Source organism: Odontomachus brunneus, unplaced genomic scaffold (genome assembly GCF_010583005.1).
Source record: "Odontomachus brunneus isolate Ranch 3 - 2012 unplaced genomic scaffold, Obru_v1 Obru_scaffold_177, whole genome shotgun sequence".
Classification (NCBI taxonomy): domain Eukaryota; kingdom Metazoa; phylum Arthropoda; class Insecta; order Hymenoptera; family Formicidae; genus Odontomachus; species Odontomachus brunneus.
This window is the reverse complement of record NW_022639627.1, coordinates 289,486-315,177: the sequence shown is the minus strand read 5'-3', so window position 1 is coordinate 315,177 and position 25,692 is coordinate 289,486. Positions and strand designations below refer to the sequence as shown.

The 25,692-nt window shown below is 43.7% G+C and overlaps 1 protein-coding gene across 25 annotated transcripts in view; it reads right to left on the bottom strand.

The window, feature by feature from the left end:
* Positions 1-25,692, bottom strand: part of LOC116851554 (plasma membrane calcium-transporting ATPase 3) — a 119,301-nt gene that overhangs the window by 50,564 nt on the left and 43,045 nt on the right. For 12 of the 25 annotated variants that reach the window (XR_004379604.1, XR_004379607.1, XR_004379608.1 and 9 more), the window contains exons 1-11: positions 15,369-15,525; positions 14,452-14,655; positions 13,987-14,213; positions 13,685-13,820; positions 13,416-13,550; positions 11,453-11,488; positions 9,994-10,394; positions 9,320-9,804; positions 7,883-8,928; positions 7,574-7,788; positions 6,780-6,931 (exon numbers count right to left, since the gene is read on the bottom strand). Coding sequence is in view for 20 of the 25 variants with exons in the window: in XM_032831093.1 (XP_032686984.1) it covers positions 6,780-6,931; positions 7,574-7,788; positions 7,883-8,928; positions 9,320-9,804; positions 9,994-10,394; positions 11,453-11,488; positions 13,416-13,550; positions 13,685-13,820; positions 13,987-14,213; positions 14,452-14,655; positions 15,369-15,525 (3,194 nt within the window). In the remaining 5 variants the exon portion in view is untranslated. Of the gene's footprint in view, positions 1-6,026; positions 6,706-6,779; positions 6,932-7,573; positions 7,789-7,882; positions 8,929-9,319; positions 9,805-9,993; positions 10,395-11,452; positions 11,489-13,415; positions 13,551-13,684; positions 13,821-13,986; positions 14,214-14,451; positions 14,656-15,368; positions 15,650-15,731; positions 15,953-16,805; positions 16,953-20,758; positions 20,890-25,692 lie in introns of those variants that run through there. The other 13 variants (XM_032831097.1, XM_032831082.1, XM_032831077.1 and 10 more) reach the window with 6 other exon arrangements.

Here is a 25,692-nt window from a genome sequence, read left to right as displayed (position 1 = left end):
TTTTTTTTTTTTTTTTTTTTTTTTTTTTTTTTTTTTCGATATTGTCTCGGCGGCCGGCCCTCTCTCCTCGACGCACTGCACCCGACCGTTTTCCGTTTTCCCCTCGCTCCTTAGCAGAATTCCTAATCTACGTTGTACTAGTGACACGCGTGAGTCGATAGCGAGTTATGAGTTATTATCAGTGACGGTGAAAAGACTAGGCGGTGGCGATGTAGCAACGATGTTTGTCACATGTGTGTGCATGTGTGTCTGTGCATAGTGTGCGCGTGTATAGGAGTGTGTGTGTGTGTGTGTGTGTGTGTGTGTGTGGGCACGAAAAAGAGAACATATGATCAGCGAAATCCGCCGTGTGACGGAAAGATGTGAGAAATATGGATATTCGCAAACAGGTGTGTTTGATGCGCGATAGCGACGTTCGTAAACCTAAAGTAATTTTAGTTTTCTTACGTCAGAAACGTCGAGACGCGAATACCTTGCGTATCATGAGCAATTAAAAATTAATTTAGAGCTCGTTAAAAAATAAAAAAGAACAAAAATTCCGTTCATTAATTTGAGATAGACTCCGCCGAGATTACAAAGATGATATCTCGATGAGAGATATCACTGTCGAGAAGCTTTAGCTTGAAGCTGATGAAAGATACGACATTTGATTTTTAAAGCAGGAAAACTCACGTCAATTGTCTCAACGAGAAAGACATCGCGATCAACTTGCATCAAACACTTTGGTTAATAAAAATCCAAAACATAAGAGGCCAACGAACGAGGGGATAGTGCGTGATGGTGCCATATGGATATATATCATGATTGAGAATATGTTACGAGATGATATAATACATTACCAAAATCGAAATTTCAGTTCTACATTAATCCTGCAAATATGTCGTCACAATATTTGAACCTGAAGGATCAATGGAGGATCTTGAGATGCAACTCTGTACATTGGTTATTGTCCTACTTTGATGTCACAAACAATTGTTGCCATTTTCTTCACACACATGTTGAGGTTTGAAGAACCATTTTTTTCGGGAATTATTCAATATCCCATATATCTTAATGTTCTACCTACATTTAATTTTTCTTATTAACCCCGATGAATAATATATTCATTATGTAACTTTCAGCTGCAGATAGGATTATGGGCGATAAACAAATATTAAGTAATAAATATAGATGTATACACAACACTGCGCTCTTCCTCCATTCATAATCTTGTCATCTTTTTTTTTATTAGCTTGTTGATAGGAATGAATATTTAAAATACACGAAGAGAAAAGACGCGTAAGAATATAATTAGTTATCAAACAAGAAGAAATGCCGGCTTTAGAATAGCTTCTAAATCTCACGGATATCTCTTAGTCTTCGGTGAGTTCGTCAAACGTCCGTTCTGATCGGAAACATTCTGTGTAATGTGAATAATTCAACACACCTGGATACCAATACATAATGTATCACCGTTCATATTCCGACAGGCTCCTACATGCTCCATTCTGGCTTTCCTCTGCGATCCCGTAGGTCTGTTCTATTAACTTTTAACGACACTGTCGTTATCGTTACGTTGCCACTGCGCAAGTGTAATACATGGTGGAAAAGCTGCGCAACGACACACCATGCTAGTGACATTGCAGCAAGTTACAAAACAGACCCTCCTGTAGACCTATTCTGTAATTTTATGGCGACAATGTCACTGGCATGGTGTGTCGTCGCGCTTTTCCACCGCGTATTATACCTGCGCAACGACAACGTCGTAATAATAATCGACACTCGTCGTTAAAAATGACAGAACAGGCTGCTCCTGGTTGTTTCGTCGTGCAAGACACTCACTGGCACTGACAGTCGCGTAAATACGATTCGATCAGAGAAATGTCTCGACTAACGCGTGCCTGACTAAATATTTCAATAACCGACAAAATATTTACATCACTCGACAAGAGGTGTAAACAATGACCACGAAATCTTTTTTTTTTGAGACGCGAGATTGGTGAACCATTGGCGTCCGCCAATCGATGACGAGTACATCTGGCGGCCGAGAAGTCACAACTTCGCGGAATATTCCAGATTTTTTAGGTGTTATCAAAATCATCAGAATAGTACGCATTGGAAGATTTGTACGTAGCATTCTCGACAGTCGATTAACGTGCGATCATTAGTCAATGTCGAGTTTCCGATCGAATCGCACTTAAGTGCAGCACCCGGGCCACGGTGACGAGCAAGAGCGGACACCAGAACGGATCACAGGACGCCGGATGTAGCAGCAGTCGGCTACTCATAATTCCTTCTTTCTCGCTTCTTTTCAATACACAAATCCTTTTGTAATTTTTTTTCGCTAGTACAATATAATAAAGAGATTATAAGAAAGGAAAGTCTTTTCTCGTTATTTTATTTGTCTATAATCCTCATTAGATCATCTAACATTTGCTCATCGCAATACACTATCTGCAGTCGAGTGAGTTGCAGAATGAATACATTGAAATTATGAATTGAGAAAGATTATAAATGCAGGTAGAAACTATTTAGATGGACGAATATTAAATAATTCTCAAATACGCCCTACTTTTAAGGCGATAAGTAATCGCGGACATGAATGATTAATATCAAAAGACAATAGCCTGGTAAATGCAACACCTCAAAATTCTCCATTGATGCTTCAAGTTGACAGAATTTGTCAGATTAAAGTGCAATTGAAATTTCGACTCGGGCAGGCGCCATATATGTGTCTCAACATTGATCACATTTTTTTAAAACAAATAATTTACTCAAAGCTACGAGGGACACAGATCGTGTCTCCCGCACGTAGACAAAAATATTGCAATTGACTATACGCATTATTATGCGTAAACATAAAGATCGTACAAGTGAATTATAACGTCAAGACACATACAATATTTGGTGCACAGAATGTTACGAAATGTTGGTCAGATGTAAAGCGTTAGAAGAGGGCGAAATATGTATATATATCCCCGATTGCCATTTGTTTCTGTGTACAGAGTCGATAATAAGTAACAGGTGCGAGTAAATAATGAACGGGAAGAAGAGCGAGGGAGGAAGAAGTATACACAATATTACGCGCGATCACGGGGGAAACCAAGCCCGGAAAATCAAGACGCGTCGCGTCTTCTCGTACAACCCGACGCGATCCGATGCATCGCTTGCCCAATTCACAGCTTTCCCCGACGTAGTATGCATTAGCCCGCGCACCAGGGTTCCCGCAGTTAAGCGCAAACACAGAGAACACGCGGAAGGGACAAAGGGGGACGCCACGTTTCCGTTCAAGGATGCGTCGCGCGCGCGTTGTCCTGCCGTTCTCGTCGTCGATTCGCGACGACGATCACTCGCGCGTCTCTCCGCTGTCGGTACGTGCGTCGGTTCGTTCGGTCTCTCGTCCTTTCCTTTCCGATCTCTTTCTACGAATTCTACCGCGTTTCACGTTGTGTACCCGTCGATTTTGCGTCATGTGGTCGGCGCTATAAAAGCAGGTGCGACTGTCTTCCCCTTACCTGTTGATCGCGGTACAAACGCGAAAATCGCGCCGCTGCCTGTCACTACGTTTCGCTATGCCTGTCGTCTCTATTTCGCACTATTCAGCTTGCACACGCTCACAGCTCGTGGGAAAAAGTAACGCTCCTTCGGGAGTCGCGGCGCGTCGCCGGGTCGGTCCGCGGAAGTTCACGCGGAAGATTCACGCGGAAAATCACTCGAGCTGGTCGCACGTCCCCGAGTCCCCGGTCGCGGCCCGTCGCCGAGCGAGCGATTTCCGTAATGCAAACGTCGGCAAACGCCGATTAGTCCAGTCGCAATCGGATTGGCCGACGACCAGGTGCCAGCTATCGATTATCATCGACGTTATCATCGATACGCGTACTATAGTCGGCACTGCGCATCGATCATCGATGTGCACTATCGACTTGAGGCTGCGTGTTTCATTCAGAGTCGTTTGAAAATTTCCGAAGACACGCGTGGACTCCGAGGGAACGACCCGGCGAGACTGTGTTCCGCTGATCGCAGCGAGTGCTGTTCTCGTCGTCCTCGTCGCGCGTTCGCGGTATACAAAATACGACGTGTCCATAGAAGAGATCGGAGTACTGTTCACCTACGGAGAACGGCATACACATACTACGTAAGTAGCTAAGTGTCTCGGTGTTACAAGCGGCACACATTTCTCTAGTCGGCGATAAAAAGCTTTCGCGCTTCCCCGTCCTTTGGTAGCTGATCCTTTCGTGCTCGTGTAGCATTCGGTGCACTCGACTTCGCGTGCGAGAGCAGCAAAAAGCACCCGATTCTCTAGCGAGATTAACACTTGCGCTTCTCCCGTTACGAGACGATAATCTCGCATGCGGCGGCTGCGTTCGTGCTGTGCTTCTCTTGCGAATTAGGACCTGTTAGTTTATGGAGAAAGAGAAGAGAGAGAGAGAGAGAGAGAGAGAGAGAGAGAGAGAGAGAGAGAGAGAGAGAAGTAGTACGAGGTGGGATCGAGACTGTTACAAAATCAGATATTCAGATATTTTTGATACTGCAAACACGTGAAAGCAATCCATGTGCTGTCTTTTCTCGACGGTAAAATGCGATTAGCTATCTTTCATCGTGTTTACGGCATCAAAAACTGATTTCACTGAAGATATACCGGCTCCAATCCCTGAGCAAGAGTAGACGAGCAAAAATAAAAGTGTTATGAATCATCGGCAAGGATGTGCTCGCGCGTACAATTTTGTGTGGGTGCTGTGTGCGTGTATATATACATATGTATGTGCTGTATGTGCGAATGTACGTGTATGCGGAAAGAGAATAGGGAAGAAAAGTATATAGAGCATGCTAAGTAATAAAGAGAGAGAGAGAGAGAGAGAGAGGGAGGAGGAGAGAGAGGAAAGAGAGGTAAACAAAGATAAAGACAGAAAAAGGAAATCAAGTTAGAAATAGATAGATAGATAGATAGATAGATAGATAGATAGATAGATAGATAGATAGATAGATAGATAGATAGATAGATAGATAGAGAAAGAGAGAGAAGGAAGGGGCGCTAAGAAATCACGTAAATCCAACGAATCGAGTGAAAGAGTGTATGTTAATAAGCATCGTCAAATGCTCGATCGTTCGGATTGCTCGCCACGTCGATCGGAACTAATTGATCGACTGACTGATCGATATCAGGCAAAAAAATAAGCTCGCGTTTCTCGCACGATCGTTTCTCAATTCGCCTCGTTGGTATCGCAGATCAGGCGATATATATATATTCGGATTTGATTGTTAGTGCAAGCTATGGTTGCGACACGTACATGTACGTCCGCTGTCGCCGGTCGCTCGACCGTACACAAACAAGTACGTAGATTTCGGAGAGAGCTGTAATCATGCAACGATTAAGGCCAAATTACGCACAGGTTGAAAGGAGCGAGGGAATACTCGGGACACGGGACACATCTGAGTGTACGCGATTGTTCGCGTTTCGTCGCGCGACAATCTCTCTCTCGATCTCGACATGAACAAAACGAATCGGTCACAGGGATAACACACGATCGCCCGATACGTATCTGAGCAAACACTGCAGAAATATCTGTGTAAAATTCTCTTTAAATTTCTACCGACAACCCCGGCCATTATAAAACAATTTCCTTGTCGAGATCATTCTCGTTTTCTGATATTATCAATCGTGGCAACAATAATGGAATTTGACGGAAGATATTGATCGACACGAGGATAACTTTCAGCCACAAACAACTAGATGTTTGCTATATGTCAAAACTTGTTGATACACACCTCGATGCAAACACAATGAAATTTTGCATACAATGGTTACCCTGTGATTTTATGTCGCGGCCGAGCACGATCAAGATCAAGTCGTGAGTCAAGACGGAACAATCGCACGAGCTTGCATACGGGAGCAACATTCTTCGGGGAGTCGACATACACTGTTACTAATTCTGCGATTATATATATATATATATGCATATATATATATATGTGTGTATATATATGTATATATATATATATATATATATATACATATATATATACGCACTTATATAAAATATGACATATATGTGTGTGTATACATATATATGTACATATATATACATGCATATGTATATAAACATGTACATATATATATGTATGTACATATACTAGTCAGCACGAGTGAATTCTCAAGGTTCAGCATGCAAAGGCATCTACCGCTAATGAGACGAAAACTCAGGATGCTAATTCATGTGATGGCAAAACAGCAGTCGTTAGATAGACATCAGTCACTCTAGCATTATGAATCAAGTACAATGCTGATTTCCTGTCGACAACGTCATCATCACCCGGTGATTGCAAAAGACAAGACACTACATTCGTTGCAAAGGCGTTTTCATCCGTTACACGTTCGATGAAGAACGTCACGATGCAGAAAAGCGACAATCTCACCGACTGAATTGTCAGTCGATTTTGTAAATTATTACATGTACTACGCGTACGATGAGTATTAGCATTTTTTCACCGTTGAAAGAAAAGCAACAAATCACACGAACATTAATACGTTTCTCTTCGCGTTTCTTTCTGTCTTTTTATTTCTTTCAACCGCGTCGTGGAATTAATTAGATGTGCAGGTTTCACGTCTATCAGCAAAAATCTGCCAAGTTTCATATCTACCACAAAAATCACACACCGGGTGTTGGAGCAATCGTTCTTTTCTTTTTTTTCACTTTTTGTTTCCCTTTCTCACAATAAACTGCGATCCTGTGCTTAAAAATCAAACGAAAAATAAATAAAAAAAAGAGATATGTGTGCGTGAGTATGTAATTTTAACTTACGAAAGAATTTTGGGAATCTTGCGTGTAGGAATAGTCGTAACTACTTGGCCCCACAATAGCGTACCGAATCCGAAGAACAGGCACCACATCCACTGTTCTAACGTGAGAGCTCTAGTGCTGAATGCCATTTTACCGTATTGTATGATGACCACCTAAAAAGATAGGCAGACAGTTCTATTAAAGGGACATACACGAGGTGACGCTGCTCGAGTCACCGTTACGACGTCCTGCCTTTCAGACTCTTTTCCATCGGACCCGGCAGCGTATGTCGCTCTTGTTAAATACGCGCGTTTCGCGTCCACTCGTCGCCCTATTGCGATCAATTAACTATGTAATTATCGATGTACCGCTCAGGGATGTATCCCTGAATCACAAATGTAAGAGGCGGAGCGAGTTCCTCGCGATCTCGCGATCAAATGGAATGGTCGACGAAAGAAGCTCGCGCGAAAAAAAGAAATGCCAGCCGTCGTGGTGTTGCGATCAGTCGATACGAAGAAGCATTAGGTTGGTGCAAGAAGTTCGTCAAAGAATATAGAAATTGTGATTTCGAGGGATTAATGATTTTTTACGAATAAAACCAACAACATCGATTCGATATCTTTTACTTAGATATTCAACGAGTATTACTTGTCCCATTTTTTTCGTTTTAATCAGCTCAAACAAGAACTTGAGGAAAAATGACAAACGTCTTGCACGCGAATAATCGTAGATGAATTATGTGATATAAAGTAAACATGAAGAAACGACGTCGTTGTTGCGTCGCGATTACACAGCGCGAGTATTCGGTGACTTACTTGCGAGAAACACGTGCCGACCCAAATCGAGTAGAAGATGGGGTTAGTGAATATTCCCTGGAAGACATTGCGTTGACCGTGAATTTTCCTAGCGTTGAATTCGTTGAAAAGAGTCATCATGACGAACGTGTTGAAGATGACAGTGAAGTGTTGCGTGGGCCCGCCACCCGCCGCCGCGACTCCGCGGCCCGTTTCGATGTCGAGCATCTTGTCACCTAGTGAATCGCGGACAGACAAGAGACAAGTTTTAGAGCGTTTCGCCGCAGAGAGAAAGGGGCCGAACGACGAGAGCTCGAGATCGGTACTCACCGACGAAAAGAAGCATAAAAATTACGGTCAACTGATAAACGGCCTGACCAAGAATGTTTTTCATCATTGTCCTGGAAATGAGTGGTTTTGTGCGACCGTACGGTCTACGGAGGAGAAGGTCGGGCGTAGGCATTTCGGTGGCCAAGGCGAGAGACGCTAACGTGTCCATAATTAGATTTACCCACAACATCTGTACCGCCTTCAGTGGCGAGTCCTGCACGGCACAAGCACCGATAAAGGCGACGATCACGGCCACCACGTTGACGGTCAGTTGGAACTGCAAGAACTTGGCAATACTGTCGTAGACATTTCTGCCCCACATGACTGCCTTGACGATCGAGGAGAAGTTATCGTCCGTCAGAATGATATCGGAGGCCTCCTTGGCCACATCCGTGCCGGCGATGCCCATCGCGAAGCCGACGTCCGCCTTCTTCAACGCCGGGCCGTCGTTCGTGCCGTCGCCAGTCACGGCTACGACCTCGCGACTTTCGGTCGCCTTGCTGTCGATAATGCCCTTCACCAGAGTGTACTTGTCCGTGGGCGACGATCTGGCCAGGACGCGCAATTTCGGCCACACCTTGTCTAGAAGGTGTTGCTGCACCTCGCCGTTGCTGTCACGGATCCTACGGTTAAACTCCTTGCCCTCCAGGATGAGGAAGTCCTCGTTCGGCTTCAGAATACCGCACTTGAGCGCGATGGATCTCGCGGTGTTTATATTGTCGCCCGTCACCATACGCACAGTGATGCCGGCCTTTTGGCATTTCTTAATCGCGTCAGGTACCTCGGGACGAACCGGATCCTCGATACCGACGATGCACAGGCAGGTGAGGTTGTTCACTAGATTATCCTCGTCGTCCCAGTTGGGCTCGTTGTCGATGTGAACTTGATTGATCTCCGCCTTGCCAGGAACAAAGTCGCGATAAGCGATGGAGATGGTGCGCAGACCGTTGCATGCCATGGGCTCGATCACGTTCTTTACCAGACGCTCTTGCATCTCTCTGGTAAACGTCTCCAGATGACCCTCGCGACCATATATAAAGGCACATCTGCAACACAAATTCATCACGAGACCGATCAGACCATCTCAGCCTCCCCTTCGATCTGTCGGAGAAGGAAATCCCGCGATGTTAACCTTAGAACGTCTTATAGCGCGCACACTGTGATCCAATGCGGTCACATCCCTTTAGAGAGAATGCTTTACACTCGTTGCTACGAGAAGCGTCAAAGCGTATGTATTCGCTACATGATAATATACTTGGGTTGCTTTAACACTCAACGGGATTCCCTCGGGTGGATTCCAAGCGGGTGGGAAAAGTCGCTAGAAACGGGTTGAACCAAGTCACGGCAAGTCCGTTGAACCTCGGCGCAGGGAGCTCGAGGTCGATCGTTTAAAACGCGGTGTTTGAGGGATAAGAACGAGGAGAACTATATACGTACTTCTTCATGATGATCTCGGAAGCGCCCTTGGTGAAGAGCCTGAATCCACCGCCCTTCCTGGGAATGACAGTAGACATGCTCTTTCTTACACTATTAAACGTATACACCCGCGTAAAGGTTTCCTCAGGGTAGTCGTCACGCACAGTTTGATATTTCTTGCCCAGGGCTAACACGAATCCAAGTAAGGCACATTCGGTTTTGTTGCCGACCTGCATCGGCAATTCAGTAGAGTCCTGCGACTCCATTATCCGGGACGTGTACGCCGAATTGATGGAGATGGCTTGTATCATCAGCTCGCCGATGTGGCTCGGCATGTCTGAGAAGTTCGGCGTGGTCTTGCACATCTTCTCGCATATGTACGACTGTACCACGGTCATTCGGTTGGTAGTCAGGGTGCCGGTCTTGTCCGAGCAAATGGCGGTGGCGTTACCCATTGTCTCGCAGGCGTCCAAGTGACGCACCAGATTGTTGTCCTTCATCATTTTCTACACAAGGGACAAAAGGTAATGACGCGTTACTAATCGCTTTCGGATCATCATCATGGTATCTCTCATCACGTAATGTGCCGTTTATAGGACATTTTCTGCTTGAGGACGCCTTTTGCCAATCCTCTTTCCGTTCACACATTACGTCACGAGACAGCCCGCATAAAGAATTGATTTTGAATCAGTTACCTTGACGGAATAAGCGAGCGACAAGGTGACAGCCAGAGGAAGACCCTCGGGTACGGCGACTACGAGCACCGTCACACCGATGATCAGATGCCGCACCAGATCACCGGCGTACGTGTTCCTCCACGGTTTGCCGTGAATGACGAAGGTCGTCACGCAGAATTGTATGACTAGAATGACGACAGTGAGTATCGCTATGGTCGAGCCAGCGTAACCGATGTATATGGCGAGTTTCGTTAGCTTGGCTTGTAGAACACTCTTCTCCTTCTTGTTCTCGCTGGAGCTCGAAGCACTGGTGGTCACGTGATGATTCTCGCCACCCTCGTGTTTGCCACCACCGCCACCACCGCCGCCGCCTCCACCGCTCACGTGACTGTTCCCGGTAATCTCTACCCCTTCTTCGCCTTGATTACGTGTACAATTAGCCGAAATTAGAGCGTGATTCGTCGCGGTACACCGATCAAGGCTCGATCGACTCGAGCGATCGCGACCGGGAATTTTCATTACGGCCCGTCATCTTATTTCGCCGACTTGTAATTGTCGTCGATCGTCGTCGTCGTCGTCGCTGTCGATCGAGCCTCGGTCGTTACACTCGTAATACCGAGCTGTGAAGCATTTTTAAGTATGAAATACTGGATGCCACTCGAGTTAATCGATAGCCAGAAGTTCGATGAAAGATGGACCAAGATTATTAGAAGACACAACAGTTACACGTTAGAGACACAGATTAAAACCACCAGGGTATTATGTCAGGGCGCATACTAAAAATGCAGAAAAACAAGAAGCTATGCAAGAACGAGGTAGCCGCTAACGTGTCAAATGCATATAAACCACTGCCAATAGAGCACGCAAAAATTATAGGGAACACGGAAGCGTGGATAACGTAAATTCTCTTTTTCCCTTGCACTCGGGCCTGGATATAGAAAGCTCGACTCGGCGACGCTAACGCGATTCGTGTTCCATATCTCGCAGCGCACAATTTTCGCACCGAGAGCTATTGCGTTCTTGCTTCGAAGCAGGCTGCATCGAGGTCCGAGCACACATCTGCTAAGTCGCACTCAACGGAAGGAAAGGACGAAACCGACTTTAATCGAACCTCACCAGCGCGATTATAAAGAGATAAACAAAAGAAAAAAAGGAAAGAAGGCCACAAAGGAAGAAATTCCTTAGAGATACGTGACATTAATTTAAAGTTCGTAGACATAAACAACAGAAGTGACACGAGACGTAAGAAAAAAAAAAAAAAAAAAAAAAAAAAAAAAAGAAAAACAAGAGAACAATATTTTTACGATGCGTAAATGAAGAAGATGAAGTGAAAGACAAAGATAAAGAAGAGTATACTGAATGCTGCCTCGAGGGCTTGGAAACGGTCGATTAATTCCTTGGCATTATTAACGTATGTGTATATATACACATGATATCGAGGTAATAAACAATAAGTATATAATTTAGTGTTATTCACCTGGTAATGACTTCTTCTTCCGCTGCTTTTTAGCCTCTAGATAAAAAAATACATGCAAAACGAAATTGATTAGCAATCTATCTATGTAAATATATGTATGCCAATGGTAAAATCGCGTTTCACAGTTTAAAAAGAATTCACATTTGTAACTTTTTCTGTTATCTCGTAAGATTATGCGCTTCGGATTCTCGCAAAGAGGTACTTAAACACTAACAAATGAGGTAGATACAGCCCAGAAGGTCAAACATAAAGAACTAGAAGCGACTATTGCTTCTATGGTAAACGAACAAGTTTTCACTAGTGGAACCGTAAGAGTGTGCATGAGAGTGCATTCATGGATAACATCAAAAAATACGAGTTTACCTTCCAGGTTGTGCAATAACGAAAGACATACAGAGGAGCATGGATCGTCAAAGAGAGGAATTATACGTATGCTTTTGACATCCGCGCTTTTCCATATTTAAAGTATCTCGGAAGCGGCTCATTTCTACCGAATCGTAAATACTGCAAGTTTAACTAAAGCACAGAATTAATTTCTTAAGTATCTAACTAAATATCTGACTTCTCAGGAGTGGTCTCGGAATAACTGTATTAATTATTTTTCTCTCTCAACAAGAAGTTGATCTAAAAATTCCCGCATTTACAAATGTAGAACGTTTGACATTAAAAATTTGTAAGCGTTCTCGACTTTCTATAGTAATTCGAAGACTGATAATCCAAAAAGCACGTAACACTTCCAAGACACTTTCCATATTAGATTATTTTAAGAAATCATGTGACAGTAATAATCTCTGGTCAATTTTTGCAATTACCGAGTGTAAAGTCTCATATACACATATCAGACAAAAAAGATAAGTAAACATTATACAGCAGAAACATTTATAGCTATGTAGGGACGAGAACACAAATGACTTACGAACGTAAGAGGCATAATCGGACGGTAGTACCTCAAAAATCGATATAGATAAGGGCTTATTATCTTCCATAATAATTTACGATATTTAAACGAATTTGCGGTATATGAAACAATGAATAACAATATTTGACGGAATGACTTGCGAATAATTATTGTCGAGTGAAAATGCATAAAAATGATTCTTTGATACGAGGATAATTCGGATAGATAATGTGATATATAATCTGTGTGTGTTCACTCGTGTATATGTACGTGTACTTAATAAGGACATTTTTTTTCGACAGTGAGATACAATGCGAACGAGCGAATGGAGAAAGAGTTTTCGATTAATTAGACGAAGGGCAGGATGGCTATGAAGTAACACTGCTGTATTGTGGCAGTCTTGAGAGATATTGTACACTTTCCAAATCAAGTCTGTTCTCGCGAAACGTTAACAAATCAAAATGCAGGTACTCTCGCCAATTAGTAGTGAGTTAATAGAACTACAAAATTCATCCGTAGATGCTGTAAATGCAACGTCGGGGGGAATAGAACAGGAAATACAAGAGATGGCTTGGTTTTAAAATTCATAATAAAATGATCACACCAATTCACGTCAAAACCATGCGTCCACTGCGATTCGTCTACACTCATTTTGAAACATTTCGTAAATATCATGCGGGGATATACGATGGTACCAACAACTTCTATTAGAGATAAACTCCCGTAAATTCTACCTACTACTCGAACTACTCATACTATAAACATATTGTATATAACGCATTCGTGTGCCAATTGATCGAGACAACTTTCGATATATAGGAGCAGTTTAGGAGTAATTCAGAAGTTGCTAGTAGAGAGAGAGACAGGTATACTAAATCATCAGAGTGAAAAGAACAGTGGGACATTGATGCCGATCTCGACAAAAAAAATAATCTAAACGAAACTTAATGGAGTCTCGAAAAACGTACTGTGTACTTGATAAAGACCGCATTACTCCAAGAATTTAGTAACCTCTATAGTTGTGTGGTTCATTCAAATGACGACCACTCGAATTACGATACGTACCTTTCTTCATTTTCTTGATCTCCTGCTCCTGTTGATCAACAGCAGCACCCAATAAAGTAAAGATAATACCGGCCTGGGAGTTAACACCTACTGCAGTAACTAACATTTTCCCGGAACCCTCCATCACGTGCGTACCTTTTTAACAGTATAGTATACACGAATATACAGTCTCTCGTAAGTTTCGAAGAGATCCTTAAACACTTTGAAGCTCTTTAAACGAAAAGTAATCCAGCAAAGACAAGAACTAAAAGCTCGCCCGAGGCTCTCACCTGAAAGTACCATGGGATCGAACGATTCCCCCTTTTTTACATGATCTGACTCCCCAGTCAGACTGGATTCATCCACTTTGAGATCGTTGCTTTGTATAAGAATACCGTCTGCAGGCAACAGGTCTCCATATTTTATCTGTATTGTCAAACAGCTAATTTAATGTAAATTTTGCTTTCCTCCGTCACATTGATATTCGACAATGATCATGTTTGCGATACAGATATCGTGTCGACACGGATTGTTTTTTTTTTTTCTATAAACAGTTACATAAAATTCGACTACTAGTGTTACACGTATGTACCTGACAGATGTCACCGACGACAATGTCAGACACGGAGATTTGTTTCACTTCCGCTTGTCGAATAACCGAGAATTTATGCTCTCCTTCTATCCGACTTTGAAGACCTCTAAACTGTCTCTCCTTGGAATAGTCATTAAACGCTGTCACTAAGACCACCACAATTACAGAAATCAATATAGCGAGTCCTTCGATCCAACCGTATTTCGATTCGTCCTCATCTACTAACGCTGAAAACAAACGGAAAGGACTTCGTTGTGGCATCTTTCGAAGTGCTTTTCGGTGTAAGCTTTTCGGTCAACGACAAATTTTGTCGTTATGATATACATCACAAGAGAGGTATCTCGCTGGGTATAATTTTTAATAAACTGTGACGCGCATACATACTTCCTTTATCTGCTGTGCAGACAGTAAAGGAAAAATCACTGATAAATAAAGTGTATAGTGCACCACGTAATAAATACTCACGTTTTTCTTCTTCATCATTATCCGCTGGCTGATAAAAGCTAAGACCTAATGAAACCAATGCTGCTACTTCTAAGATGATTAACGTGACGTCTTGCAATGCATCCCATATTAATTGTAGAAACGTTTTTGGTGGCTTTGGTGGTATCATATTGGAACCAAATGTATCTCGCCTATGTTGAATATCAGCTGTTGACCCACTGAGACCTATGCGTGTAACAAACATCATGACATCACCTCTTATCATATGTTTTTTAATATACGATCCTTCTATGTAATATTTCTTGTCTTTTATGTTTTCATAAACTAGGAAGAAAATCCGTACATATTTTGTTTGCTGCCAGCACCTTGCATAATCCTCTACATAGGTTGCTTCTTACATATGACATTTTTAATTGCAAGAAATCTTTGACATTACGCTGATGTATCGTATTGATGTAAGCAATGCAACTAGTAATACCATATACTATGCAAAAGATGCACTTGTATGTGAGAAAATGTCATTTGGTAACAAACAACAAGGAAAGTACACATTTTATTACTGCGACTGTCATGTTATATTCAAGAAATTGTTTCTCAAGCATACTATGCACTTATAACAGGGAATAATAAACTTGCAGTGATTCTTAAAATTCTTTCCTCAGACAGCAAACAGATCTTAGCCCAGATCTACAATGTGTTTTTTGTTTTCATCTCTTTACTTCTTTCTGACTTTAAACTAAAGCTTTTAGCTAGAAAAAGATAGAAATCAAGAAACAGGAAGTAAAGAGCACATTGTAGATTAAGCATTGTTGATTCACCTTCCAGACTCTATCCTGTCAACTGGTTGTGTGTTCAAATTCTAGCAGTTCTCTGGTAGTACTGTACTGGCTCAGAATGCTATATGTTCTGCCTCAATGCGACACAATGAATCATCTTACCTTCACTGGGTGAGGTATACAGCTTTTTACAAATCTCCTGCACACCACCGTAGCCATTGATTTTGTTGACACCCTCTCGTCCCCGAAGCTCCATGAGCTCGCGAAGTTGCTTAAGAGACACACCATACTGGGCCGGCCGGCCGTCTATCGTCGCCATGATATCTCGTTCGCCTCTGTTGGCCGAAGCCAACCACTGTTACGTTTCCGCAAGGCTACCACGGCTCTTATTATTTTCTGGCGTCGCTGCTCCACTGGCCTCCAAGCGAATGGAGGACCGACGGCTGAAACACATCAAGAGAGAATCCTTTTAGAGGTCAATTCTCGTCGCCCGGAAACTGCTCGCTTTTGCACGTCAGTATATACATTTTGCGTCGCATCTACGTGTACACCCTCGACTTTCGTTTGCCACATGAATCGTCACGTTGTCCGCTATTTATCGGCAATTCCCGGCCAGAAGAAACTGTATCAATGTCGTGTCGTCGCTCAAAAATCATCCGTTATATCGCGTGGCATGTTCCCGCGGCAACGACGATGCCTACACTAAACACAACAGTCCCGCGATCGGAAAGCCGAGATCGCTGCGGGAAACGCGGACGCAATCGATAGGCGCGATCGGCCGCGTGTCACGGAACGCCGCGAATATCCGGCGACGAGGACACGCGGCTCGCAGACGCTTTCGCTTATGCAATACAGTGGTTATTGATTCCGAGGGTGCAGCGACGTCAAGAGGAGCAACATGCTCCTTGCCCACCACAGGCTCGACCCGATCCGATGCGATCCGCCAACGTCGTGTTGAATATGTCGGACTTCCTTAACCCGGCGTTGAAATAAACGACTCTTCGATCCTGCGTGTCATGAAGTGCCGACCCAGGGTGAGATCACGACGCGTTAATACGGGGTCGGTTAACCCGGGTTTAACCTCAAGACCGTCGGTTGACCCACGGTATAAGTCGAGTGTTTGTCATTCGCTTTGTTTTCTGTCAGCCGTATAGAACGCGAGAGAGAGAGAGAGAGAGAGAGAGAGAGAGAGAAAGAGAAAAATGAAAGGACAGAGAGAACAGGCGGGTGGCGCGCCGCTCCGATTTTGAGGTTATGAGGCACCGAAGAAGCAGCAGCAGCGGCGACGGCGGCGTCGGCTCGTCTCGGCCGTACGAATATTCGTTGATCGCAACAAGCAGATGAAACAGCAGCGCACTATACTCGCCGCGTGAATACAGCCACTGACGGACGAAACGGAAAATAACGACGGCACGGGGACTGTCACTCGCTCGCTCACACGCGCCCGATGCGAACACAAACACGGTGCTCCGAAAATAACAGCGTGCTGAGCGGGAGAGGGACAGTGATAGAGGCGGTGAGACGGAGCGCGGAAGAGAGAGGGAGACGGAGAGATAGAAGAGAGAGAGAGACAGACAGAGATGGCGAAAGCGCGTTTACCTCCTGGAAATTCTCTTTTTCGTGCAGTGTACGTCAGTACGCGAATTCGTGAATCGGCGAATGAACGAGCGGCCGAACAGCGAGCCGTCGTCTTCTCACTGTCCCCGTAGCTTCATGATTCCGTCAACGAGTGCCGTACAGATGGAGAGAGCGGGCTTTATCGTCGCGCCAGGTAGACAGAAGCGAGTAAGGTGAGGCGAGGTTCCCTCGATCCCCGAGTAAAGGCGAGTGTTAAGTGAAATGAGCCATTAGCAAAGTGATAATCGATTCGTGTTGCCCTCTAGTAGATCGCCAGTGCAACTGGCTCCGTCCTTCTCTCTCGTACACTTTCTTCCTTTCTCTCTCGGTCTCTTTGCTTCTTTATAGTGAAAATTTCACGAGATATCTGAGGAAACACTCGTTCTTCAAGCGCGTGGATTCGCACTTAAGCGACAAACGATGATAGTTTCCCTTTGGTAAACAATGAAAGATAAGTGGCTCCTAGTAAGAATGAATTGTCCCGCGTCAGAGCTCCATCGCGGAGAGATCGGGATGGCCGCGGAGACGTCGGGACGCCGGCTCGGCGAGCGTGGTCCGATTTATTCGCAGCAATTTACGTAATTTTCATCCCCGGCGCACGCTATTTTCAAGCGGCGATAATCAGCGGAGGTCGCTCCCGCGGACGCGAGTCCCTTTTACGACGAGAATGTCGGCGTGGCGGCGTTTAAAAGCACTTTCGTTACCACGCGAGAGTCGCGCGCGTATGCGCGACGTGTCTCGATTCATGTCGACGTATCGTTTTATTCTGCGCGATCGCGGTAAGATAAAGATGCTCGAACATGTACCTAATCGTAGACATTCTCATTTTGTGTCTTGGTCCTAAAATATAAATATTTAAACTTCCAACATAAAATATACGTGTTAAATATATATACGTACATTCTATCTTTTGAAAGTTGAAATATTTAAAGACCAAAACAACGTCTAAGATTAGATACGTGTCCGGGAATTGATACTTTTACTTTGCGTAACAACGGGCAAGATGCTATTCGTCGTATTGGATCCTTCGGGAGCCTAACGAAACGTTAGACTCATCAGGGATCATTACTGCGAAAGAATTTCAGTTGAGTCACAGTTGTTTTCCTCTTTCCAGATTTTCTCTCGCGTCATCGGAGTCATAGTCGTTAATATTAAAGAGACATTAAACAGTCATTGTGTAATGAATAATTCAATGCCTGTAAATTGAGCAACGAGGAAAGCTCAATGCATGGTTACTGCTGGAATAATTTCATTCGTGAGATTTGCGCGTTATCCCTCTCTCAGGAGGGACGCAGGCATCCACGTGACGTCAGTCGCAAAATCGATGCGAAACGAGCAATCAATTAAGTGACAAAAAGAATAGCGAGGTACGCGAAAGACAAGCGGAGGGCGTTGAAAATGAGATTCGCATCGCGCTATTGTAATAACGAGCAGCGTAAGCTAGGAGTAATTTCTCCTATCGATCCGAGGACGAGCCACGTGAACACAGGTAATTTTTAGCCTTCGCGAGCGTTGCTTTTTATTAAAATATACGCTCTGTTAGGCGCTTGGCACGCGCGCGCGAAATTGCACTTCGCCATGTGCGTTAAGCCGCGTCCACACTAGAGCGACTTTTACGGCACGGCCTCGCCGCCACCGTCTCGCGATTTGAAGCGCTTCCAAAAAAAAATCCGCTCCCTCCCCCGTCGCGCAGGAACGCCCCTGTAATTTTCCTCGTTTCTCTTCGATTCGTATTCTCTGCGCGATTGCCCGCAGGTTTCTGCCCGTAAAAAGATGTGTGTACTTCAGCTTGCAGATTCCATCGTCGTCAAACACCGATTGCACCGATCGACCGGCAGAATCGAGTCGTGCGACTTGTCGTCCAATCACAAAAATAATAAATTGTTTATACCACCTGTGTGTAAATATGGAATATAGAAAGGAAAAGCGAGAGAGAACATTCCTCGTTTTCATAACAAACCACATTTGATTTTCTACGCTGGCGACTCTGGCGAACGAGTTAATTGCCGATTAATCGAAATTTGCCAAGAGAGCCCACCATTGATATTAACAATAATCTCGCAGCGGTGGAAAGTCTTATAAATCGTATTTACTGTAAACGATTTACTGTACCGATTTTAATTCAGTGTTATATTGTTCGTGTCGTTCCGATATAATGCGGCTTCCCTCCTCTTTTCGCAAATATTTCATGACGAATATTCATCGTTCGAGATCGTCGACGGTATTGTAATACGTGCACCTATCAAACGTTAAATTAACACACACGGCGGTGCGAGAAATCGAACGGAGAATCGCTTCAAAAACTTTGAATATTTCAATTGATGATACACCGGTTTACGAAGCTTATGACTCGTTGTAGCTCGCCGGCCATGTCGGATTTGTGACGTCAGAAGCGAAGAATGACATGCTGACGAAAGTTGCGTGCCATTTCTGAATAAAGATGAATTAGGACGAAAGAGCATTTGAGATTGTTGGAGTATACTTGTTAAATTGTTCCAAAGGTACTTCTTTCCCTTGATGATCAATAAATAGTCGTATAATAATATGTCGGATGGATTAAGAATATAAAATCTCAATATTATTCTCGTAATCGTCTGGGAGATAAACTATCCAGAAGCTTGCGATCCCAATAAACAGCCGCACTAGTTGTTTGTTGAGATTGTAACTTTCCGTTCATCTCCCAATCGTCAGATCGACATATCTCATTGATTGGAATAGTTTTGCAAAATCCCCTTGGGAAAGAGGCTCAACTTGGTCGTACTCTTTCCACACGGCTTTCCACTCGATTTCAACGCAAATACAAAACGAGTTTCACCATATATTGTTGTAGTATCAGTATTATTGTGTAGCGGAGAATAATATGGAAAATTGACGTCGCATTCAATTAAGGTCGCTCTCCGCGCGCGCGCTTTATCATCTCGCGGTACGCGTCTAAATAACGATTTCTCACAAAAGCGTCGCACAAGAAGCATACAAGCCTACGGCTCACGTAAGGTAAAAGTATCAATTCCTGGACACTAATAAGATCGGTGCCTAACTCTGGACATTCTTATTATTTTTATCTTTAAATATGAATATTCACACAGTAAAATATAAAGTATTAATTTTAACATTTTTCACACGTCCCAGAAAGTACGCTTTAAATTTGTTGTAAAAATAATTCATTCGTGATGCGTTACTTATCGAATTATGAATGTTAATTAAACGACACTCACCGATTTTTTTCTTACATTTATGCTTATTATTTTGACTTTAAGCTTAATTTTATAAAAATAACACAAAGAATAGTGAAAAGAAAAAATACATGTAAGGATAGCTAAAATAACTCGTAAGGAATGCCGATGGAACATTTTTGTTTATATAATGTGAACGTATACAAAAGTGAACGCATTATAACTTATTTTTCATATTATATTAATATATGACATTAATTACTTTAATTTAATTTATTCGTGACAGAAAACATTTCCTCTTAATAAATTTGGTTATTCTACGTGTAAAAGTTTACAATAATTTGAAAACTCGCTTTTTAATTCTTGTTAATATTAAAGTGACTTTAAGAAATGTTATTTTTTTGAAATAATTATATTAAAAGAATTCAAGATATAATATTCCATTTCTAAGTGATATACAAAAAACGTTAAGCTATGAAACTGACATTAATATAACACATTAAACATTACAAAAATAATATCACATAATGTGTTAATTTTACATTAAAATAACAGTAAAAAATGGGTAACACAAAAACTGTAACATGTGTACGCAAGATTTCTAACTCTGCATATCGTATATATACATATATTTTAAAATTAAAATAGTCGTATTCATACACACACACACACACACACACACACACACACACACACACAAAAGTCAAAACAATGAGAATTTAGGTATCAGGGTTACTAACGTCCAGATATTGGCACTTTTACCTTGCGCGCGCACAAGAGAGAGCTGGCGTGTTCCCGAGCGCGTAAGCGTGCGACCTGAAACTTCTTATTACGTATTCCGCTCAATGATCCAACACCCAAGTCCCGCGACGCGATCCATGCGTCTGACACAATGCTATAAATACAAATGGTGGTCGCGGAATCCGATCGCGAGCGAGAAGGTTGCTGCCAGTCCATTACTCAGCGCGGAGGAAAATGTCGGATTACGCGATGACATTTTACGCAGGAACGCCGGGAATCGGTAGTCGCCCGCGACGTCTACGGCGCGATGGCGTCAGGCGACGGCGACGGCGACGGGCGACGGCGACGGCGACGGCGACGGGCGTCGGGCGTCGGGCGACGGCGCTTTTACGAGTGGTCGGCCATCGGGAGCGTATCGTCATTAATGCCCCGCTCTCTCTCTGAGGCCGTGAGGTGGAGTCGAAATGATGTCACCGCTTACGCACGTTCATCGAATTAGACCCCGCGATTTTATTATCCGCTCAGGCGCTCTTAGCTAAACGAGTTTAATCGCTTTTGCATGAACCGCTCTCATTATTCGTCCGCGTTACCGTCACGTAACGTTCATAATCTCACCGCCGGTGCGCCACGTCCTTCCTTTCTCTCTCTTTTCTCTTTTCCTCTTCTCTTTCAATCAACCCGCCGTTCAGGAAGATGAGAAAATCGCGCCCCGTCGCCGACGTGAGAACACGTTCGGCGGAAAGGGAGGAGGGGGATGGGTATCCGTAAGAGCGGTCCCGGAAATTCAGTGTTCGCCTGAAACGTCTGACGTTGTCGTTGTAAGTTCAAAACGTCACCGGTGCGACGTTAACGAACGGAAAATGTAATAAAGTCGCCCGACGTGTACGTGAATTATAACGCGGAGTCGTGTCCTTCTCTCTTTGTCTCTCTCTCTCTCTCTCTCTCTCTCTCTCTCTCTGTCCTTCCCTCTCTCGAACCGCGCGCATCCATTCATCTCGTCAGATTTCATTCATTCCCCCTGTTCATTGCGAATTCTCCCCTAAAATGATCCCAGTATCTCGAGCTGTTTCGAAAAATGTTCGATCCTGCCGGTCTGATTGAGAACAATCGCCGCGAGTAGATACGAGTTTTGGGTGCGGGAAACGTGAGCGACGATTGTCTGCTCGAAATTTTTCAATAGCCAAACTCTGAAATTTGTTCAATTTCACAACAAATAAATGATATCGACAAATACGAATAGTCTGAAAAGCACGAGAGGCCAGAGAGAGAGAGAGAGAAAGAGAGAAAGCCAGGGAGGGAGAGACAGAGACACGCGGTCATGAGTTTTATGAATTCACCGAGTTAATGGATTACTCTCTATTCCACGCTCTATTCTAAAAAATCGCGAAAGATAGAAAAGAATAAAAACGCTCCACGGCCGCTGTGAACAAATAGTACGTGTCACAACTAGTCATCGGACACGCTCGCTATGATCGAATCAACAGCGAATGACTCACGAATGTAAAGAGCGTCCTACGCGGAACGCGTTCTCTCTTCCCCCCTGTTTCTCTCTCCCTTCCTTCATTCCACTCTCTCTCTCTCTCTTTCCTGCTGTGACGCGCGTCGCGCTGCACATCGGCCGGTTTTCTTATCAAAATCCGCGCTCGCCTCGTCAAGTTTTTGCGGTGTAGGCACAGCTCAGACGGACGCAAAAATACGGAGCACACGCGAGAGGCAGGAGAAAAACGTGTAAATATTACCGGCAAGTACACACCGCACGTCTGGCCGCGCCATCGGTTGAGCCGTGTCGGATACGAAATCAAGTCGATCGTCCAACGAGAACGACACGCGTCGCTCCTATGTTTATTTGCATACTTCGCCGATAGGCGCAGGACAGATACGCGAAGAGATTACACGCGCGTGTATTTATTTTGCGCGCGCCGCGCCACACGTCGTGTGCGTTTACGCTCGCGCGAGTTCGGGTCCCGAACTCTGCGGCGCGATGATGTCGCGCGTAACCCAGATCACCTGTGATAACGCGCGTAGCAAGTGTGCAAAATTCGTGTCGACGTCTTGGATACGAACGGGACGGCACGTCGTTTCGACGAGAAAAATCGCTCGTAAAAACAGAACGACGGAGCAATCTTCTACTCGTGTCTCCTTCGTCGATCTGATAATAAAACAAGTGTGTATTAATTTATTGCTCTCGAGCTGCATTTTTCACTTGCTAATCGTTATTTTCACGATATTTGTTCCTCTCTGCTCGATCTTCCTCCCCTTTCTCTCTCTTTCTTTTATTCTTTCCTCGTCCTGCTTCTGAACGTGAATTTCGATATTTTTCAGAGGAAAATAACAGCGAAGCCCGACGCATCCGAATGAAAGACGAAGATTGGCTGGCAACGGTGTGCGTTCGAGTCAATTATCGATATTTTCGGAGTATCGGTATCCCGTTACTCGCGGCGATGTTTTTTGAACGCGCTGTACGATAAAATTGCGATAGTGCATTCGCGCCGACAGCAGCGTAGGCTCGCGGCCGCGCTGAACAAGCGAGAGACAGGAGGAATCGCGCGATGGAATGCATATCGTATCCCTATATGTACATCGTTCACACTTCAGTCATTCATTAAACCTTGATTACGTCACTGTTTTTATTTAGCTCCGAAAGGCCCTCCTCCTCTTCTCGTTCAGCATACTAATATCTACATAAGGCAAGAATTGTGCAAACCATCGTCGTCATCTTCGTCTCTCTATTTCTCATCGGTAAGTTTCGAACGTCATGTTATATCGCGTTCGTGTAATAACGAGAGGCAATTTATTAAATTTTAATTCAAATTAAATAATTTAACACAAATTACATATTTGTCTAATATATGTATATATATATATTTTTTATACGTATTATATATTTGTATTTATTTATTATATACATTCTGAGAGAAAAATATCTAAAAAATATTCATTCGAGTATCAATAATTGAGTATCAATAATTTACTTAGATTAATAGACATATGTTCTTTTATGTTGAGAGAAAAATTTCTTTTAAATAAAAAAATATATATTTCCCTAAAACCGTTGCTTTTCATAAAAGAAATTATCTGTGTTATTTAAACAAAGAAATTTAGAGATCCAAATAAATATGTTATTAATGCCCATCGAATAAATACTTTTTATTTTTCACGTGCTTTTAATCTCAGTGTATATTATATATACACGTACAGAATATATACTTTCTGCGTGTATACTTACTGCATGTATAAATGTCCAAAATATATATTTTACATAGATTATAAACTAGCATTTTACTCGCAACAATGCCTATTGTGCGACCGGTTTCAAAGAAGCACGGTTATACGTACTCACAAATGGCGAGAGGTAGAGCTCGAAAAACAGCTCCGCCGAGCGATTGCGAGATTGGCTGATTTTTTTACACAGCTCTCGCGTAACGCAAAATTCCGCGAAGGGTTAAGGAGTCACGTGTCGCTATAATTGATATCTGCTGACATAATTTCCATCTCTCCGCGCGTCGTGAGATAATAGATTTTATCTCAGGAGCGCGCGCGCGCGCGCAAATTGCGAAGACGCGGCGTTCTCTCCGTCTATCTCTCTGTCGTTTTGTTGTTTCTTGCTCTTCTCTCTCTTTCTTTCTCTCTGCCTCTCTACATTAAAATTACGACGCGACGTAAAGCCAACGCTATCAAACGACGCGTACGTGCAGGTAAACGAAGCAACAAAACAGCGCGACACTTCGATCATATTCTTGTTAATTATAGACGACCTTGGAAGGAGGCGGACTCGTCTCCGTGCAATTTCCAAATCGGTTCCCGCTGAAGGATCGAGCATGTGTTCATCCTCTTTTTTCTCTCTCCTCTCTTTTTTATTTATTCGTCCATTTTCTCCCGAATTAATTTCCCTCATGCGTTTCCTTCCTTTTTTTTTTATGCGGAGCGTGATCGAAAGCGATACTTGAAAGTAAAATGGGTCAGAGAACAGACACGCGTGCAAGCGAAATCGAGTGGATCTCTGGATCCGACGTGCAGGTAAACTCGTTAAAAAGTGAAGCTTCGAATATTCGCGTATAAAGGCTCGTCTACAACACGCGGCGTGAGTTTGGCGTAAGTTGGAGTGAGAAATAGAAGTCATTTGTTTCGCTCACGCCTTACACTCCGACTACCTCACACCCGGAAATATTTCTCTTACTTAAGAGTTGGAGTATATGGGGACGTGAGAGCGGAATAAATTATTTGTATTTTTCTCTCGTTCTCCAAACTTGCGCGCAAAGTTCGCTCCGCGTGTTGTAGACGAGCTTTAAGTTTCCTACGCTGTACACTGTGACGTCATCATGCAAAAACGCGGAGCCTCCGAAGCGTTTGTGAATTTTTTTTCCGGCTCGTGTTTAGCTACAGTCTAACGAATGTATATGTGTCGGACAAGTCGATTCGGTTTCGCGAATTTACGAGCCGCGCGCGTTTGCAACTTTCATCGCGTACATGCGCGCGCGCGCGCGCCGGGCTTGCACAGAATAATTGACGTTCGACCAGAGGAGGGAAGCGGGGGAAGAGAGAGAGAGAGAGAGAGAGAGAGAGAGAGAGAGAGAGAGAGAGAGAGTGTATGTATGTATGTATGTATGTATGTGCTCTTTCAGCCGATAGAATACCTTCGGTCGAAATATCTCCCGCCACGTGCGGCGAGTGTGAACTTTTCGTGAACAATATCGCACCGTTAATAATTGAGGTCCCCGGTGAGACGCCGAGGTGTCGAAAATCGCGATTGGCGCGGTCGCACGTGGCACAATGTGACAAAACTAACGAGCATTCTCGCGCGGAACAACGTCGGGGCGCGATTCGAGAGAGCGATTAAATTCGACTCGCGACCGCGCGATTCTTACGGGCGAACCAACTATACACATTCACTCGCGCGCGACTTATCAAAGCAACATCCGCCTTCTGCCTCGCTTACGCGAAATCCCGGCCGACTC